Consider the following 22,162-nt stretch of genomic DNA (forward strand, 5'->3'; position numbering starts at 1 on the left):
AAGTTCATCTCGGCTGATGTTGCTAGCACGAGAAAAACCTTTATCAATGTATTTCCTTTTGTAGCCTCGATGTTTTAGGTGACCGCGAAGTTCTTGTAGTCGTTTTTTGGCAACATCGTTGGTGGAGCAAATCCTTTTTATTCGTATGGCCTGGCTGTAGGGAATGCTCTTGGTGCAATGTTTAGGGTGACAACTTGAAGGAGACAGATATTGATGTTTGTCTGTGGGCTTGCAATACAGATCTGTAAACATGTTTCCATCCCTCACTTGCGTTGTAGTGTCAAGAAATGTGATCTTAGAGTCAGATATTTCATATGTGAATTTTATTGAGGGATGGGCATCGTTGGCATGTTGAATAAACAAATCTAGTTCTTGTTCAGTATTGTCCAACTTCATGTCAATATCGTAAATAAATCGGAACCAAGAGAGGGGTTGATAAAGAAAAGAATTGAGAATTCTCTGTTCTAATTTTCCCATAAAAATATTGGCATAAGACTGGGCCATCTTTTTTCCCATTGCTGTTCCATTAACTTGGAGAAAGTGTTCACCATTGAATGTGAAGTTATTGCATTTTAATACCAAAGTTAGAATCTGGATGAGACATTCAGTTGGTGGATGTAAGGTGTTACGAGAGTTCCAGACTTCCCTACAGGCTTCAATACCATCGTCATGGGGGATATTAGTATAGAGGGAGGTAACATCAAGCGAGACAAGGATCGTTTCAGGTGGGAGAGGGTTCAAAGATTCCATTTTTATAAGATAATGTGTTGTGTCTTGTATATATGATGGTAAATTTTCTACGTGTTGTTTGAGATGAAAGTCAATAAATTCTGATATTTTCTCTGTAGGGTGGTCATTGGCGGAAACAATTGGTCTACCTGGATTGTTGACTTTATGTATTTTGGGCAGAAGATAGAAACGCCCCGGCTTTGATTTTTCCGGTTTTAGATATTTAAATGTGGTTTCATCAATATGTCCCTGTTCACACATGTTTTTCAGGTTTGTGGTGATCTCTTTGTTAAATTGAGGGGTGGGGTCAGAGTCTAATATAGAATCTCTCATCAGAGAGTTGACGTTCCGCCTCTTGAATGTAGTCACATCTGTCCATGACGACAACAGCGCTACCTTTATCTGCTGGTTTAATTATAATGTCGTCTCTGTTTTAAGTAACCGCACAGCTTCGTTTTCTTCAGAAGATAAATTGTTGAATGTTTGGGAAGTAGCAGTGGACAGATGTGTTACGTCGGATTTAATTTTGTCAATAATATTTTCTAAAGTAGCACATTTACTGGGTTTAGGAATCCATGAACTTTTTTTCCTGAATCTAGGAATATCGACATCTTCTTGGTCGTCATCTGAGTGGACATCACTTGTGTCACTATCAGTGGAACTTTTTGTGGTGTCCTTAGAAAAATATTCCTTGATTCTGAGGGATCTTGCTAACTTGTCTAGGTCATCTTCCAAAAGTATAGAATCTATTTTGCCCGGCATGGGACAAAAATTAAGACCTTTTGACAGTACCTTAGTTTCGGTCTCCGACAAATAAAGGCAACAGTAGTATACCGCTGTTCAAAACTCATAAATCCATGGACAAAAAACAAAATCGGGACTGAAAAAGCTACTGAAGACAAATTGACTACAGTGTTTGTAGAGTTCATGCGTCTCGTTTAAATTTATTAACTTGTTTTTTGTGTAATTTCCGGGATTCAATGCGCAAGATGTCATGGAGGCGCTCGTTGATGGTGAGCAATTCAGGACCGGAAAGTTCTTGGCATGATTTTTTGTAAAGATGGTTATAACTAGTTTGTAAATTTAAAAGTTTATGAGACGCCTCAGCGTGTAATAGATCCTTCAATTTCACGGAACTACTGTGGAGAATATTATTCCATCTATCCATAAATCTGATAGATTTTTCACCGGTGGTAATGGGTGAGGCTTTCAAAATAAGCCCAATCGGAACGATACCCTGAGATAGATAAGTTTTTAAATTTGATATATGATGTTCGGTTTTAACTATTTTAAGACTCAAAGCTCTAAGCTTTTTAAAAAAAGACATAGTTTGCCTGATGGTAAGGCTGTAAGAAAAATCGGATCGCGAGATAAATCACTCGATACAGACTAAGAATAAAAATATATATCAAACGTCTGAATAATAGTCAACGATTTTTCCCACGTGGGAGCTTGATCGTTACAAGTAACGATACATGTACACAATAAAATAAATTATATAAACGCCTAAAAAGTGTACATAACAACACCAATGATATAAAAAGGAACTATAAATGTAATTATTTATAAATATTTCGGATAACAGATATCCTTCGTCAGTCAGATTCTGATGTTAAATGAATCTTCTTTAAGTCTTAAATAGCACATCGCACATTATTATTTTTATGTAAAGCATATATTTGAACTCTCTGATCTAATTAGTCATATAACCTATGTCATATTCAACAAATTTTTAGAATGGTGCAAGCGTCTTAACTGATGTTCGGTTTGCCTTTTTTATTGTATAAATTTCAAGATTTAGTAAAAGTTTAATCTAAGAAGACTTAAAGATGATTCATTTAACATTTTAATCTATGAATAATCACCATTACTCGATAATCCTCGAGACTGCATGCGTTCAATTTATAAAAAATAGAGTACTATTTTATGCTGATAATTATTCTTTCGAGACACCCATATGAGTCTCTATTTATAACTGGTTTTTGTTTCCAAAAATATGCAATATAGCATGCAACTGCATTTATTTGTTTGACCAACAATCGTGCTGGTAATTTGTTTATCATGCATTCAGTAATAGGCTACTACTGCATATTCATAGGTTTTTATTAATACATTTGAGCATCGATTACGTAACTATATATAATGTAGTGTTGTATTATATATGCGTCATTGGGTTTTCTATCCTGTGGTGTTTGTCATGTTTGGTGTATGTTCGTTGTTGTGTTGGAGTTTGCATATTGTGTCGACTATAATATTAATTGTGTGTGCGTTTCTCTGTGATGAATGTTATTACGGTTGGATCTTTTTTAAAAATCCTGTACCAAGTCAGGAATACGGCTGTTGTTTTATAATAGGTTGTGTCTATGTTTGTTTGCGTTTGTTTTTCGTTGCACTTCAGCGTTCCTGTTGTTCCTTTTCGCTTATAGTTGATGTGTTTCCCTTCGACAATATTACGAGTTTAATTATTGCGATTATAAAAAAAATCTACATAAAGATGTATCTTTCTGTTCTCAAAATGCGAGTTCTTATTATTGCGATACTCATCTAGTCGCATAATTTGCATTAATGAAAATCTCGCAATTATTTCTCAATATGCAGTATGCATAAAAATTCAAGGTTTTTATCGTAAAGTGGTTTTACTAAAACTGCATATGTAATAAAAAGACGTCTAAACTGTATGAATTTGTATTGATGACTAAAGTACAAGATAATGTCATAAGTACACGACGTTGGATATACAATAATCTTTATAAATCAGAGGCATCTTTAAGGACATATAATGGTTAAATGCGTAAAAAAAATTATGCCAGATGCATCAAGTGAAAAAACACTATGCAAAACATCAAAAGTTACAAAACCAGCCACTTTGTCTCCAAATATTGATTAGTTGTGTCTTTCACAAACTAGTATGACAGTGGGAACTGAGCCGATATCAACCACCTCATTTGGCTCTTTCAATTAACAGCCATTGTCTGACTCCTAAACTCTAAACCTTATAAATGATATCATTCCTGAAAGGACAGCATGATGTTGATGATGGTATGGATGATTTATTGAAATCCCATTAAGTTCCAAGATGTATACCAAAAGAGCCAATCTCAGTTAATGCTGCTAGTATTAACCAGAAAGCTATGCTAGTTCCAGTATTCAATAAATGATCAAATTTTACTGTCAATTACAATTTTATTCAGAAGAATAAATGTAAAACAAAGTGTATCAGAAATTTATTCATGGTTAAATTGTTAAGTCTACAAAGAACACTAGTTAAATGTTTCAATTGAATTTGAATTGCTGGCATAATATTTATGAAAAACTTTTCAGTTTAATGATATTTTTTCTGTTGGAATAAGTAATAATCACATATTTCGTTCAATATGACCAAAACAAATATTACATTGTACATCTTAAAGGAATTTTTAAATATTTAGAAAAGAACATATTTGGTCAACAAGTCAAAGAAACAATTAAAATACTACCATCGATACAGGATATATCCTCAGTCGATACACTTCTTTCAGGTCGAAATATCCTTGCAGCAATGTTTATGCTTTATCTTACAATATAGTTTGTCAGTGTTGTGTAGTTTTGTAATTTTGACAACATTGCGAATGAGAATGGTTTATTTTGTATGTTTCGGAGTTTTTTCGTTTATTTTCGCTGAACTAGTATACATTATTGTTGTTTGTAAGCCAGCTGATGCCTAACTCTGAATGCATACTTTCCCGATACATTGAAGACCCATTGTTGGCATAAAGCTGTTTTATGTAATTAGGTCTGATGTTGTCTCTTAGACACATTACCATTCTCTATTACCCGGTTAGTCTGCATATCATTCAAATTAAAAACAAAAATGAAAAAATGAAAAAACAATATCCTTTCAAGACCTATAGGCCAGTATCAAAACATAAAACGAAGTCGCTAAACACAAACAAAAATCACATTGAAACAAAAAATTCCGACGCTGAATTGTAAGAAGCAATCCTAATACCAACTGATCGTTGAAAATCCACCAAACTCTACAATATGATCATAACAAACTCTACAAAATGATCATACCAAACTCTACAGTATGATCATACCAAACTCTACAATATGATCATACCAAACTCTACAATATGATCATAACAAACTCTACAATATGATCATACCAAACTCTACAATATGATCATACCAAACTCTACAATATGATCATACCTAACTCTACAATATGATCATACCAAACTCTACAATATGATCATACCAAACTCTACAATATGATCATACCAAACTCTACAATATGATCATACCAAACTCTACAATATGATCATACCAAACTCTACAATATGATCATACCAAACTCTACAATATGATCATACCAAACTCTACAATATGATCACACCTAACTCTACAATATGATCACACCAAACTCTACAATATGATCACACCTAACTCTACAATATGATCACACCTAACTCTACAATATGATCACACCTAACTCTACAATATGATCACACCAAACTCTACAATATGATCATACCAAACTCTACAATATGATCATACCAAACTCTACAATATGATCATACCAAACTCTACAATATGATCATACCAAACTCTACAATATGATCATACCAAACTCTACAATATGATCACACCAAACTCTACAATATGATCATACCAAACTCTACAATATGATCATACCAAACTCTACAATATGATATGATCATACCAAACTCTACAATATGATCATACCAAACTCTACAATATGATCATACCAAACTCTACAATATGATCATACCAAACTCTACAATATGATCATACCAAACTCTACAATATGATCAAGATAAAATCTTAAAAAATACGGATTCTTATGCACTGACAATATTTGCCAATCAAAAATATAACAATTGTAGACTTTGAATGAGGTCGATACAGGATATATCACCTAAAGAAGAATATCGACTTCGGACTTCGTCATCAGTCGATATACTTCTTTCAGGTCGAATTATCCTTGCAGCTAGTATTATGCTTTATCTTACAATATAGTTTGTCAGTGTTGTGTAGTTTTGTAATTTTGACAACATTGCGAATGAGAATGGTTTATTTTGTATGTTTCGGAGTTTTTGCGTTTATTTTCGCTGAACTAGTATACATTATTGTTGTTTGTAAGCCAGCTGATGCCTAGCTCTGAATGCATACTTTCCCGATACATTGAAGACCCATTGTTGGCATAAAGCTGTTTTATGCAATTAGGTCGGATGTTGTCTCTTAGAGACATTACGGTTTTCATTCTCTATCACACGGTCAGTCTGCATATCGTTCAAATTGAGAAAAAAAAAATGAAAAAATGAAAAAAACAATATGGTGTCAAGACCATTGAAACAAAATAGTCCGAAGCTGAATTGTAAGAAGCAATCCTAATACCAACTGATCGTTGAAATAGCAATCCACCAAACTCTACAATATGATTATACCAAACTCCACAATATGATCATACCAAACTCTACAATATGATCATACCAAACTCTACAATATGATCATACCAAACTCTACAATATGATCATACCAAACTCTACAATATGATCATACCAAACTCTACAATATGATCATACCAAACTCTACAATATGATCATACCAAAATCTACAATATGATCACACCAAACTCTACAATATAATCATACCAAACTCTACAATATGATCATACCAAACTCTACAATATGATCATACCAAACTCTACAATATGATCATACCAAACTCTACAATATGATCATACCAACCGCTATAGTATGATCATACCAAACTCTACAATATGATCATACCAAACTCTACAATATGATCATACCAAACTCTACAATATGATCATACCAACCTCTATAGTATGATCATACCAAACACTACAATATGATCATACCAAACTCTACAATATGATCATACCAACCTCTATAGTATGATCATACCAAACTCTACAATATGATCATACCAAACTCTACAATATGATCATACCAAACACTACAATATGATCATACCAAACTCTACAATATGATCATACCAAACTCTACAATATGATCATACCAAACTCTACAATATGATCATACCAAACTCTACAATATGATCATACCAAACTCTACAATATGATCATACCAAACTCTACAATATGATCACACCAAACTCTACAATATGATCACACCTAACTCTACAATATGATCACACCAAACTCTACAATATGATCATACCAAACTCTACAATATGATCATACCAATCTCTACAATATGATCATACCAAACTCTACAATATGATCATACCAAACCCTACAATATGATCATACCAAACCCTACAATATGATCATACCAAACTCTACAATATGATCATACCAAACTCTACAGTATGATCATACCAAACTCTACAGTATGATCATACCAATCTCTACAATATGATCATACCAATCTCTACAATATGATCATACCAAACTCTACAATATGATCATACCAAACTCTACAATATGATCATACCAAACTCTACAATATGATCATACCAAACTATACAATATGATCATACCAAACTCTACAATATGATCATACCAATCTCTACAATATGATCATACCAAACTCTACAATATGATCATACCAAACTCTACAATATGATCATACCAAACTCTACAATATGATCATACCAAACTCTACAATATGATCATACCAAACTCTACAGTATGATCATACCAAACTCTACAGTATGATCATACCAATCTCTACAATATGATCATACCAAACTCTACAATATGATCATACCAAACTCTACAATATGATCATACTAAACTCTACAATATGATCATACCAAACTCTTTTAATGTTTCAGATAATTGAATTTGTTTTAGATAATTTTATTTCATTGTGCAAATTATGATAACATGAATAAATATAAGAGGAATTAGAATGATTTCCAATGAGACAACTTCCACAAGAAACCAAACAACAAAGACAATATCAAATAAAGGTCACATTAAGGCCTTCAACAAAAAGTAAATCCCGTACTACATAGGCAGCTGTTCATGGCCCCGAAATCCTTCTCTTTTTAGTGAAAAACGATGAATATTAACGTCATTTATAATGAATCAAACTTTGATAAGATGATTAAAGTTGTCAATTTTACTCCTCGACAATATCATGAATATCTGTGTAAATTTTGGCAATATGAACTATCGATACATTGTGTGTTTTCATATGGGCACTTATCGCGTCTTTTATCTTGTCTGGTGTGATTAGTTTAAATCAAACATGTGAATAAGCATTTCTCAAAATGATATTTTCATGTTTAAATCTTACAGAAGTAGAAACGATATAGTTTCAAAAGTAAAAACTAACAAATGACAGATAAGATGTTACACCTTAAAAAAGATATGTGTTTAGGAAATTCATTTAACGATGATAAAACGTATGTGTTATGGTTATTCTTGTAATTACATGCTGTGTCATGTATGTATAATCCATATCGCTGACGTCATAATGATAACATAAACAGAATACAACTTTATTTAATCATTTATTGTAAGAGAATCACAATTTATATTTTCCTGATCATCATGACAGATCTTAGAATCCAACCATCCCAAAACATCTTTCCAAAAGGTTTGTTCAGGTTTGCAAAAAAACAATCATAATACCACCAAGGTCCTTGGAAAGAAGAGGCACAATGTCCGTTGTCCAATGAATCATTGTCCCGATCTTTAGCACTAAACTTAGCTCCATTATAATATGTCAACATATCCCCTGAAAGTAAATGAAACAAATGTGATTAAAATACAAAAACCTTAATAACACAAAACACAAGGAGTGTGTAACTTTTGATCCCAAGTAATAATTTCGATAATATATAGAGACGACATGGACAGTGTGTAATGCAGTTTAAAACTATACGTCGACAAAGTACGTTTATGAAATGACTGCCACTGAATACTGTTAATTGTAAGACTGGGCATATTTTAAAATGTCAGAACAATGGTTGACCTGATCAGTAGCCACGTATCTGAAGAAAAAATCACCATCTATTTCTGTTGTTAGTTAACTTTTGTTTATTTGATTTGTAACAAAAAGCTAAACGCTAAGCAAAAAAAAAAAAAAAAAACACCAAACAACAAACAATCACGCGATTAATGAGAACGGTGCATGTCTTCGAACGAATCACATATCTCCTTAATCTATATATCATATACACATTGTTGGAAAGTTTTCTCGTTGGCAATTATACCAATGTTGTGACATCTTTTTATATCTAATTTTACATAAACTTGATAAAACGTTAACACTTTTATAATTCTGTAGGGAATTCATTTTATCTGTTTACTTGTTGATAGAAGGTATTGAATTTAATGTTATGTATAATAATGATGTATATACTGTTCTACCTGCGTTTCCTGAATAGTCATCGACTGTTAACCTGTACTTAGAAGGAGCGCCTCCAATACTGAAACGTTTGTATACAGCATATCTAGTGTTGTTACTGTTGTCAACCATATCTATTCTCAGTTCGTATTTTCCAGTGGCTGTCAAGGTATGCACGTAATTGTTTCCTGCATTTACCAAGAAAGATAGTGTTCATTAATAGGAAAAATACACAGACGATACCAAGAGAACATTCAGAACTTTTTTTCAACGAAACATGACAACCAAAGACAAAACAAAAACAAACGATAAAATGACCAGGCCCAGTTAACACTTCATAGAAAAATTGATAATAACAACAACAATACTCATGCAATCAGGATCATATCGGAGGGTCCGGAAAGGGAAGTAGATCCTGCTGCACTGTCATTTGAAATCAATTATTCCCTTGCGTCTATCATTTTCGTCTAGTAGTATAAACGAAATGACAAATGTGTTTGATTTTGTTATGTAGGCATTCGACTTTCAAACTAGTAAACCATCAGGCAAAAAAAGTCTTGCCTACCCTTAGATACTGACGTAACGTTAACTTGCCTACCCTTAGATATTGACGTAACGTTAACTTGCCTACCCATAGATATTGACGTAACTTGCCTACCCTTAGATATTGACGTAACGTTAACTTGCCTACCCTTAGATATTGACGTAACTTGCCTAGCCTTAGATATTGACGTAACTTGCCTACCCTTAGATATTGACGTAACTTGCCTAGCCTTAGATATTGACGTAACTTGCCTACACTTAGATATTGACGTAACTTGCCTACCCTTAGATATTGACGTAGCTTGCCTACCCTTAGATATTGACGTAACTTGCCTACACTTAGATATTGACGTAAATTTTCTAAGACTCAGGAAACAACATGATTAATCTTACATTTGCAGATTTTTGTCCAGCGTCGGAATTCAATGTCTGACTTGACGTTTGAACAACAATCCATGATCAGTGATATTTACTATCGGCATCTGAATGCCATTAAATTTAAAACAAACACTGGAAAAACCATGTTTGTGTTAGATATTAAAACCGTTCGCTGTTACTTTTTTTCTGAAAAATATTTTATTCTTTTAAGCAAAAATCTTTCATGAATTGGATAACTATAGGTTTCATAGAGAGTAATAACTCGTGTTGTTGAACTCTTTTTTTTGATTGTTTTGCATTCTAATGCGATACGAATCTTTTAGTGTTATTATATGTTCACGCCTTCTTGAAATTATTACGTAACACATGTATGTTTTGATCGGCAGTCGCATCATTCGGCTATTATTCGATAAACTATAATAAGATCTAGTATTAACTTGATATTACAAGTATTTGCTTTGCAATTTGAATGTATTAAAAAAGGGACGAATGACACCAGAGGGACAGTAAAAATCATAAATCGAAAACAAACTAATAACGCCATGGCTAAAAATGAAGAAAAAAACCAGACACACAATAGTACACATGACGAAACATAAAAAAACACAACCGGCATCGGTTTTTGAATTAGAATTTTACTTTGAAATTAGTTTTTCTTTTTTCAAGTCGAGGTGATCATTGTTTGAGTTCCATGATGGTATGTTTTTACTGGTTTTGTTTTTATATCTACATACAAAATAATGGAATTTTTGCAAAATGGCAAACAATTCTGGAAAAGCAAAAGTCGAGTAAGATTAAGAGAAACAAGTTTGAGCATTCTAGAAAGTTGAGGACTTCTTTGCTATATTCTAATTCATTATTATATGTGTTCATGTGGTTGTTGATCTAGTATTGGAAATATGGTTCTTTTATATATTGATTGATACTGATTGATATAAATTAGATTTACTTTATCATGTTTATGCGTTATACATCTATGCTTTAAAAAAAATGTTCATTTTACTTGTTGAAAAAATACAAATAGACACCATTCTGCTTCTCTTGAGGTGTGCCTAGATTGGAGGAATTTATAAAATAAAGATAATGCATTTTTGTAAAACTGTATAGGAACATTGTTTAACCAAACACATGGTGTATATTGCAGAGTAACAAAGCAAACATGCATTATTAATTGTATTTCAATACTGAATTTCAGTGTGCAATATATGCACAGTAAATCGAACATGCATAGTGACCTTTCATCAGAAGTGTTATACACAAAGTTAATTTTCTTGTATTTGATGTCTTATCCTGAGACGGGAAAAATCTATAACTCTTTATCTCATTTAGGCCAATAGCTATTGCTATAGCTCATTCGCATCAATAAGAAACCAATCAGAATTTGATTGTGGTAAGTTATTATTTTAAATTGAGGTGCATGTCGATTTAAACTAATAGCTCCGCACCGTGATGCGAAGCAATACATAGATACTTAATTTTCGGCTTTTAACCATGAAAAGAAATTTAAATTGAACTTAATGGCAGTACTCCTAAAAACGTCTTTACCTAATTCCGGATTTATCAGTTATCAGTTTACTCATAACTGAAAAATACAATTCAGATGTTTGTCCTAGTAACATAGTTTCGATTTCGCAAGCTTGGCTTCACTCGAAAGTTCGCTTACTGTATTATGAATAGTCTTTCATAAAACCCATAATTGTGTTGACATTAGATGGGTTTTTGTGTAGCTTTCTGTACGCTTTAAACACATTTTTGCAAGAGAAAAATATGAATGTTTTGTTCACAATTGAATGTTCATAATAGATAGGACAACAAAACGATCAACATATGTTACGTATCAATCATTCATATGGTATTATTTTCAGTGTAAGCGTTTCATGCAGTGAATAGATATAAGATAGAGAAGTAAGTAAATAAAGCATAAAATTATGAAGCTGGTATCATATAATATTTTAGTTGAAAAACTACTATTGTGAATATATACAATACTTCAATTATTTTTTACAATCACATAATTCAAAAAGAAATACGGTAACAAGGTGAAACTATGAACAATTAAATGTACATACCAAACCAGAATTCGCCATTAACGTTACCGAATCCATTTTCACATTCCAACCATTTCCGGTTAAAGTCAACTGATCCATCAAATCTTTTCTGAATAACCTAAATAGCATAAATAAAGGCAACAATATTAGTATTAACTGATCAATTTCACGAAATCTAAAAATATAATACATTTATTTCCCGTGCGTTAGGGAGATATGAAGATTTATTCACCCGCAAATATTCATATTTCACGAGTGTGAACAAATCTTTATATCTCCCGATGCCAAGAGAAATGAATGATTTATTCCACTGCCTAAGCTCTGTATACTATCTGAACTTCAAATATTAGTTTGCATACAGGCATTTGTTCCGACTTATCCGCTAGTTTTTATTACTAAACACGACATAGATATATATATATTGATAAATAGTACGGATAAACATTAATTATTTAATCAGTTGTTTTGTTTTAACGTCTGAAATAAATTTGAACAGGATAATGATATTTGCTCAAGCTATTTAGAAATAAGAAGTTCAAGACGTTATGTACAAAAACCGCGCGTAACGTCGCACGATTTAGTCCCGACATGTCAGAGTGGAATATGATATTCAGAGGTGACTATGAAATTTTGTTCGACGTCACGTGTGAACGTTTCAACTTAACAAATGTTGATTTCGCTATCAAAATCAACATGCAGTGGAATAATATACATATACATATGACGACCTAATATCGTCAACCGGTATAATCGCAATATATCTACCTTCATAGCTCTGTACTAGCGCAAACGCAGAAATACACAAAAACAAATGTTCCGCGTTACGACAAACTTATCTATACAACCGGATATTTTCAATTTTCGACATAAAAATTGGCCCCGGTTTATGTAGACCCAGATTCCGATTCAATATTTTTATCTATATTCTACAGCAAAAAAAACAAACAACGCTCAGGGTAAAATAATCGATTACAAATATCCAATCCATGGTTAAAGGAACACAAATCTACGGCTGCCATGATTTATATCATAATTTATAAGCATGATGCAATCCTTTTCACGTATTATATCATTAGTCCCCAAACCGGTATCTTTATTGACAAAGTTCCTCGAAATAAAAACCGCAAGAAGGATATTTAAGATATAACTGTACAGCATGATTTTCTTTTTTCGAAGAATTAGAAAATATTCGATGGAAGGAGTGTATAAAACAAAGAGTGATCTGTTGCGTGTCAGAGGATGGTTTATACTGAGGTTACAATAATAAAACTTCAAGGTCCAAATTCTCAAAATTTTCATTATCTTGATATGTAAATCAATATTTTGAGAACTTTGACATGAAAGATTGTAAATCGAAGATGCCAAGTTTCCTGATGCAAGTTGATAGAATATATATTTACTGCTTTTTGGAATTACTATTGAAGTTTAAAGAGTATTACTTGCAATATTTATAGAATAAAACAAATGAACCTACTGTCCATCCCCCGCCGTCAGTAGACATATCACAGTAGGCCTGAACCTCCTTTTCGCCGTCTGGGTATATTTTGTACACACCACTTTCTTTCTTCGAAAAGCTTTTCTTGTGCATCTCTGAACAGTCTTTGAACCTTTTCTCTACATATGCGTCTGTTTATAAACAAGACATTGTAAGTAAAGTTGTAAGAAAATCACATAAAGTATAATTATAATTATATTTCTTGACCACTTCACGGCTATTTAATTTCGCGATTTTCTGATTACTTGATGAAGTTAAATAAGGAAAGATCAAATTTTTAACATATTCGCGACGATTTATATTCGTGTTATTTTTCTACTCGCGAAAATCGCGAAAATAAATCGCTCGCGAAAATAAGTTGGTTTACAGCAATTCATATCTTTTTTTGAGTAAACTAAGTAAAACATACACATGATACAGGTGCAATTACTTTAAACTTTTATCCCGTAGTTTTAATATTTTCGATTAATCTTCATATCATTATGTTGCAATTTCAGTGATTTTTACTAACCATCTCGTAAAAATCAGCATATCACAAATACTGACCACTGTAATCCAAAAAGTCCGTTTCCAGTTGCTTGGATACAACAAATGGACTTCACCTATTTCTTTTTAGTTAGCGAAGAATGTTTGTCTAGCAGTAATCAAATAAATTGTTGATTTTTTGTAGTAAAGAAACACTGCAGAATCTTCTCATATGATTTATTGCACAACTTATTTTTGTAAATAATATGCATGACTGTATGACACTGAATATAAGGTAAATTTCAATCAAAAAATTAATCATACCAAAATGTCTTTACAATAAAAATTTTTTTAGCTTATAATTAATACAAGGCTGATGATTCCTACACGCGCGTTTCTAATGTAATTGACTCATCATTGGTCTCGAAGCCACAAATGAGAAAGACAAGAAAGGAAATATAGTTTCCCTCACAAATGTATGTTCACAATCCTTTGTATCAATAATTCTCCGTCTCTGACAAGTTTTCATTTACATAGGTATGGTACTTATCAAATTTGAGTAGGTCTTCTTTCTACATTGACATTCGTAAAAAAACAGTCATAATAAAGAAAAGAAAGTTTTAAGAACAGCCTTACCATTTAATTCGTTTGCCAAATTTGTCTTCCATTCTTCTAATTCCTTTCTTTGAGTTTTCGAATCAGTATTGACTTTTGTTACTTCCTCTTGGATATCTTTTAATAACTTCGCAAATTGAGATTTAAGGTCAGTAGCAAGATCGAGTATTTTGTTATTGTTATCTTCTTGTGATTTGTCAAGCTTGGATGTATATTCTGAAAGCATTGCCAATTTCAAGCTTTTCTGTCGGTGTCCAAAACCACTCAACAAATCTGTTATTTCCGTATTAAAATTTGATTCACTTTCACTTAAATTTTTGTAAACATTAAATACGTCATGCTGTATATTTTCTTGTTTGTCCTCAAGATTATTAACTATGTTTGACATCTTTTTGTCATATTCTTCTTTTGAATCGTTCAGTTTAGAAGAGTAATCTTCTAACATGGATGTCTTCAATTGTTCTTGCTCATTTTTTACCATGTCATCAATGTAAGATTTTAATTGATTGTTCATCGACGTTATGTCAAGTTCGGCTACAAGAGGGGCTTGTAGGTTATTTGATATCAATGGCATTCTCACTTGTTTGCATTTGGAACCGGTCTCCGTACATGGTTTACCTTCAATAATATTGATAGTCAACAATTTTATCATAAATACAAATGACATTAACTTTCCCGTCACCTTCATTGTAAATTTTTATATCCTCTCTTTGAATATCTATGTGGTGTACGTGCTGATATTAACTGTTCTGCTGAAGAAATCGCAATTCATCAAGTATTTATATATTTACTGCTTACGTCATGAAATACTTCGACAATAATGTTCATGTTTTGTATATTAACAAAGTCCTTACAATATGACGCAGGCAGACAATGTTTAGACGATATACTTTTGTTCTTTTGGCACCGGTAAGTTTGGCACTTTTGAAGATTCTTATAATGCAAGTATGATTCTTTGAAGATATAAATATAAACGCTTTACAATAACCCTCATTAAATGAGAAGATCACAACATCGTGTTTTCTCATTATGATGACGTCTTTACACTAAATTCGTGTTCTGCATACTGATGGCTATTTTAGTATAGAAAACACAAGGTTTATTCTTGGCTTGTAATTGGCATGTAATTGGCTTTCCGTATCCTAAAGTATATTCAGTTCCTTATTATCGTTTTTTATCTGTTTTGTCTATTCAGCGTTTGATTGAGATTCGTGTCAATATTTAGACGTAAAGCCCTTTATAACGTTCTGTAGTTTGTACTTTTTCCTAGCTTCTCTCGTGTGATAGCGGTACCTTTTTGGTCACTATTTATGTGTTGCGTTTAAATATTAATTGTAACACTTTATAGTGACTGAACACGTAAAACAAATACTTCTCAAGAAACAGAAAAAGAAGACTACTTGGAACAGCACCAGACTATATGTATGTATGAAAAAAAAACTGAGATCGGAATAGCATGGAGGATATGTTAAGTCCTTGTGAATAAGCAAGGAAAGCTTTTAATAATAGTGCATTTTTTTTAATTTATTAGGTTTTTCATACATTTTTTGTTCAAATTTCTACATATTAAATTTGTCAAAAATACTAATCTAACTTTACTGAAACTTTCAGTGGTGGATCCATAATTTTTCATAAGCAGGAGTTCACTGACTGCTTAAGTAGGGGTCCGCTCCAGTGACGCTCCAGTGATTCCCCAAATAAACGACCAGGCCCTCCTGAAAAACACTCTAACTTAGCCTCTGACTTTAAAACAATATGACAAGTGTTTCATTCACCAAAATACTGGTGCATTTTTGTGATAAATATCATGCACAATTTTATAAATGAAAGGGGAAAGAAGATCCACACGTGTTGTACCCGCACATGACAATTGCAAACTTACCCAATTTTTTATCACAACCAATCAACTTATACAGACATTTTCAGAGAAAACACATGAAATGAAAAAAAGCAAAAATAACTGATAAATATTATCAGGTATTACAGAATTAAATATGTTTTAAATTTATTACAAAAAAATGTTCTCAATCTTGTAGATACATGTAGATATAACCATGATAACTGGATCTCATATAAGTACCAAAGACAAAGTCTATCCAAGTCACAATTTATAAAAGTAAACCATTATAGGTTGTAGTATGGTCTTCAACGCAAAGCCTGGTTCACACCAAACAGCAATTCTATATTTAGAACATATCAATCACCAGAGGCAGATTTAGCAGGGGGTGGGGCAAGGAGGCCCGGACCCCCTCTTCTTGGAAAATTTTTGTTGGTTATATAGGGAATCACTGAAGCGTGACGGAAGTGGCCTCTCTAAGGCAGTCAGCCGGCCCCCACTTATGAAAATTTCTGGATCCGCCACTCACTACTTTCCGATCATGACAATAACATTAACAAGTAAAACTAACTAATAATCCTGACAATATGTATTACATGAAATGTTTGCCATTAGAAATGAAAACATAAATATTCAAAGTAACAAAAGCTTGATTACACGTGGAAACAAATATAAAGCACTATAAAAGGCTAATTGAATACTAATATGAAGCTCTCATCTACAGAACTCAGGGGCGGATTCAGCCAATTTAAAAAGGGAAGGTTCCAACCCAGGACAAAGGGGGGTTCCAACTATATGTCCCCATTCAAATGCATTGATCTGTTGTAAAAAAGGGGGTTCCAACCCCGGACCCCACCCCTGAATCCGCCACTGGAACTTCAAAAAATAAAAATTGTCAAGATTACAAACCACAACGTGATATTTTAAAAAATATATGCAAAACATTATTTGCAATTAATATTTCATTCCAAATCCCATCTTTTTCAAGTATTATTACATCTGGATATCAGTAATAACAAAACTTAACTTGTACCATCAAAACAAATTGCATCTTCTAAGACAAAAGTCAGATAAGATATCAATTACTTCTATACATGTAAATATAAGATGTAACATTCTCAAATTTGAAAGGCCTTCTGTAGTAGTCCATTTTGTCAAGTAGTAATCCTCAAAAGTACATGAAGGTTATATGCTTTTTTTTATCAAGTTGATTATAGACACAGTATTCATTTTATTATATTATTCCCCATTTCCATTCTCAATTTTATTATTAAGTCTCCTTCCATTATAACCCTGGTCCACCAATAATACAACTAAAATCACAAATTGGTAGAAAAAAAAGTGCTATGCATTCATATTGCTTGGAGTGCATTATTCCAAAATAAATTAACCTATACTCACAAACCTCTGATCTCAATATAATCAGCTAAAATACGGCAAGCTTTTTAGAAAAACTATTACTTGTAAAATGTTAACCATCACAAAATCATTCTTTTCAATGACTGCAGATAACGGTTTTGCACTCCTTCATTACATTCGTGGTAGTTTATCATGTTGATGTTATTAGTTTAAATTGGCTTGCAAATGACTTTCGGTATCCTTAAGCACCTTTAGATCCGTATTTTTTTTTGTTAATACTTTGTACATTTTTATAACATTAATGTCATGAAGTTTGGAATTGATGTTTTCATTATTAGAAGACGTCCAGTGGCAAATATTATAAGCATATTCCAGACGGAAACATAATAGTAACACATTCAATTTGATAATATGTGTCATAAAAGTTGTATCAGTATGTTTGGTGGTAATCAGAATTTTCAGCAACGCATAAACATGAAGTTATTCAAAATAATATTCGGCTAATTTGATTTAAAAAAAAATTAAATACTTGTAAAGTTATATAATGAATAAACAAAAGATATTGACTTTATAACTAATCACTCTCAGATTTAAGTTTTAAAAATTGATTGTACACACGATTTATCATAAACATGCAGACATATGTACGTTATACGCCTACTGATTTGAATCAACCGACATTGATGCATAACACTGACGGGAACTTAAGCAACAATTTAAGACATCTCTAGGTTTTGGTAGATAAAAGGTGTGTTGTGTATACATGTATACCAAATGCCTCAAAACTTAAATTCATTATCTTAAACACTGCAACTAGGATGATAAACATGGTGTCTCAAACTGGTCGTATTATAATAATAAAATATTTGTTTTGTGGTTAGATATGATTTGCTGAAAAAAAGTGCTTTGATCTGATAAAGAAAGTTAATTAGAATATTTGAACGCTGTTGATATAAAGAAAAACTAACAGGCCATCTACACCCATCATCATTGAATTTATTTAAGGCTTCAAGATGATCATAAACCTGTACTAAATTAATGCAGTTGGTGGTTCCTCTTCATATGTCTAGCAAAAAATGAACGAATTAAACAAAAAATTAATACATCGCTTTACATTTTCCTTTTAAATTGATACAAAAGTCATACACAACAAGTTATCAAAACATTAAATGCAGTAACATAAGAGCTTTAAACTTACTCTAAACAATACTTTATTCTTAGACAACCCAATTTAAATTAAGATTATATTCCGTAGACTTGAGCAACATTATTAATCTAGGGGGAAATTCAGGATTTATGTTATGAGTAAATCGAAAGCAAATATATTAATTTTATGTTTACACTTTTGTCACTTTATAAGTTTCTTTTAGTGCGAGTTTTACTACTGGAACAGACGGTGAGATATAACGATAAATGATATTTCAACACAATCATAAAATGTAAAAAATCACAAGATCGTGCTTTTCAATGAATACAAATGCCGTCTGCGCAATTACTGCGTTTATTGCGTGTTATTATATGTTAGAAAACAATGTTTATGTAAAAGTTTGAATTTGTTTTTAACTGACTTTCGGTATCAATATGTACTCTTAGATCCGTAAACTTTTGTTGTGTTGGTATTTTTGTCTGTTTTTAATCCGTATTGATACATTTATATAGAATAACAGAACTTAACTTAACCTGTAAGATTTTGTTCTGTTTTCTATAAATATGTAAAACGTAAAATATATAAAGTTCAAATAATAATCTTTAGATTATGAGACTGTCAGTGAAATTATCTGATGTAATGCTAATATCTAAGCCATCATGGTTTGCGTCCTGTTTATGTCCTGAAGTTTTAAATTCATATATTCATAATAAGTAGACGTCCAGTGACAAATATATATATATATTATATGCATATTTCAGACAGAAACATATTAATGATACATTCTATTTGATGATTGGTGTTGTTAATGTAGCATCAGTATCTTCAACGAGGGGTCGAATTATCCGATCAACCAATATATCTATTATCAAACAAGTAACTAATAAAATCTAAAAATATTTGAAATTATTTCCTGCTTTTATTTATATTTTCAAACCTTTTATTGGAAGTTTAAACTTGTCTACCTTCTCGACAATATAATGAATAAATTAGTGGCTATCAATACTTCTTCAATATACTGAAAGTTATTCTCTCAAAATAATATCCAACTGATTTAATTGATATAACTAAGATACTTGTAAAGCTATATGTAAATCATGGTTAGGGTTAGGTTTAGGGTTAGGGAATGGGGTATAGAACACTTAAGAAAAGATACCTCTTCCTCATAGTCTTATTCATTGCTGCATTTTAAAATCATGTGCAATATGCAAGCTTTTAAAGATTATGATTTAAATGTTTACATTATTGCTAAGAGCAGCAGTACATCTATTGTTGTTCATTTAAAATTAATCATTTTCCATAAATGAATCTTCAAATAGACATTACAGGGAAATTTCAAAATAATTTTACCAAAGAAAACCAGGAAGTTAGAAAAGAAGGGAAACAGAGAGGACCACTGTTTTCGTTTATTACTTAGTTCCTAAGCCTTACATAAAAAGAAATTCAGTAAAAAAATAAAAAAGTCTAAGGATGCTTCAATTTGATTTTAAGAGGGAAAGGGGGGGGGGGGGGGGGGGTTAGGTTAAATATTTTGTTTTGGTTTTAGTCATTGTCCAGCATTTTTATTTTTCATTTTTTTTTCGGACCTGACTTTTTTATTTGTTTAACTTGAAATTGTTTACATGAATACTGCTTTTTATGCCAAATTATTGATCCTGCGGTTTTTTTTCACTCAAAAGACTGTCTTGCCTTTTTTTAAATTTTATCCAAGCCCCTCTCCTCAAATGAGGAGGGGGGTCGGAGGGGTCTTGATCCCGAAATCCCAGGCTTTAAAAACATGATATCCCGAGGTCCAGAATTAAAACAAATTAAATGCCGATATCCCGAAATTCGAAAAAAAAATTCCCGTATCCCGAAAGGTTCAATCCGGAAATCACGAGCTTAGAATCTCCCGATCCGGACGTCCCGAAAAAGGCCATGCCCCCTCTCAAATGGTAGCTCCCTCAGACAATAAAGTGTTAACCAAATAAATAAATAAACCATGGGCAATTATATGATGCTTCTGTTTGAAAACCATAAAATTTAATGTAGTTTTTAATGAAATACTCTATAGGCTTAGTAATACATGTAGTAATGTAAAATAGGTTACGAATAATTTATAATTTTAAAATCGCTGGCTTAATTTTTTAAAGTGCACTTTAATACTTTTTTAAATGTCAAGGAACAAACACAAAAACAAGGAGAAAAGAAATAAGATTCAGTCCACAAAACACATCACATAGTTATGCACTCTTACATTCATCTGACAGCTTTCGCCCTTGTTTGATTGGTTATGCGAATATTGCTGATTGCATGTTAGTTATATTTCAGATTGACTTTTGTTTATGCTCTTGTTTAATTGTGACCATACTTGTACATGTGTTTAAATAATAGAATTTGTTTAACTTTAACAGTAGCTACTAGAATATTATTTATGTCAGAGCAAATGATACAACAAAAACTGAAAGCAAAATGTATCTAAGGTCACCTTTGCCGGAGGGGTTGGAACCTTCAAGTTGAAGACACTTTAGATCATAAAAGTCATCATAAGCCACACCCCACTATGAAGGAAACGAAGGTAGGAAACCCTAATTTATCATAAACACTTGGCGACATATACGCATCAGTAGCATAACGATGGAAATATCTCATCAACGGATTGAGAAGATAAATAGAATTAAAAAAAAACTATTGTATTTTGACGTGGTAAGCATCATAGACAGAGAAAAAAAAGACAAAAATACATGTCGATAGTTCTATATTTATGTTTATGCTTTATCTTATATTGCACGTTTCAAAGTTTTTTGTTATGTTCATTTTCGCTAAACAAGTATGAATAAAGATATATGAGCCAACTGAAGGCTGCATCCGGATGCATAAATCCTCGATGCACTGAATACCATTAGTGGCATTAGTCTGTTTTCCGCTATTTGGTCGAATTTTTGTCTCTTTGGCAAGTTCCCCATTCCTTATCAGTATTTCATTATCTGTCTGCATATAAGTATTTCTTAAAATTCATTGTTCCTACTCATATCTTAAATCTTACAGAGAAACAAACTAAATAATTCTAAATGTAAAAACAAATAAATGGCAAAATTAATAAATTAATAAAATGTTACATCTACAAAAGATATGTATATCATGAAATTTAATAAATGATGATTAAGTGTATGTATCTTGTTGATATTTTTTGTTGTTACATGCTGTCTCATTTAT

The 22,162-nt window shown here is 32.0% G+C and overlaps 1 protein-coding gene across 1 annotated transcript; it reads right to left on the minus strand.

The window, feature by feature from the left end:
- Positions 1–8,224: 8,224 nt before the first annotated feature.
- On the minus strand, positions 8,225–20,171 carry LOC139499496 (fibrinogen-like protein 1). Its single transcript, XM_071288197.1, has 5 exons — positions 14,646–20,171; positions 13,524–13,675; positions 12,071–12,167; positions 9,104–9,268; positions 8,225–8,468 (listed from the first exon to the last, which is right to left on the minus strand). Exons 1-5 carry the CDS (start codon positions 15,310–15,312, stop codon positions 8,263–8,265), a joined length of 1,287 nt encoding a protein of 428 aa, XP_071144298.1. The 5' UTR covers positions 15,313–20,171; the 3' UTR covers positions 8,225–8,262.
- Positions 20,172–22,162: the final 1,991 nt, after the last annotated feature.

The sequence above is a fragment of the Mytilus edulis genome, chromosome 12 (assembly GCF_963676685.1).
Source record: "Mytilus edulis chromosome 12, xbMytEdul2.2, whole genome shotgun sequence".
Taxonomy (NCBI): domain Eukaryota; kingdom Metazoa; phylum Mollusca; class Bivalvia; order Mytilida; family Mytilidae; genus Mytilus; species Mytilus edulis.

Bases quoted from the DNA above. Each gene is read 5' to 3' on its own strand.
- LOC139499496 (XM_071288197.1), bottom strand. From the start codon at position 15,312: ATGAAGGTGACGGGAAAGTTAATGTCATTTGTATTTATGATAAAATTG. The intron at 13,676-14,645 runs GTAAGGCTGTTC...GTTTATAAACAG, and splicing joins TTTGGCAAACGAATTAAATG to ACGCATATGTAGAGAAAAGG. The intron at 8,469-9,103 runs GTAGAACAGTAT...ATTTACTTTCAG, and splicing joins TGACTATTCAGGAAACGCAG to GGGATATGTTGACATATTAT.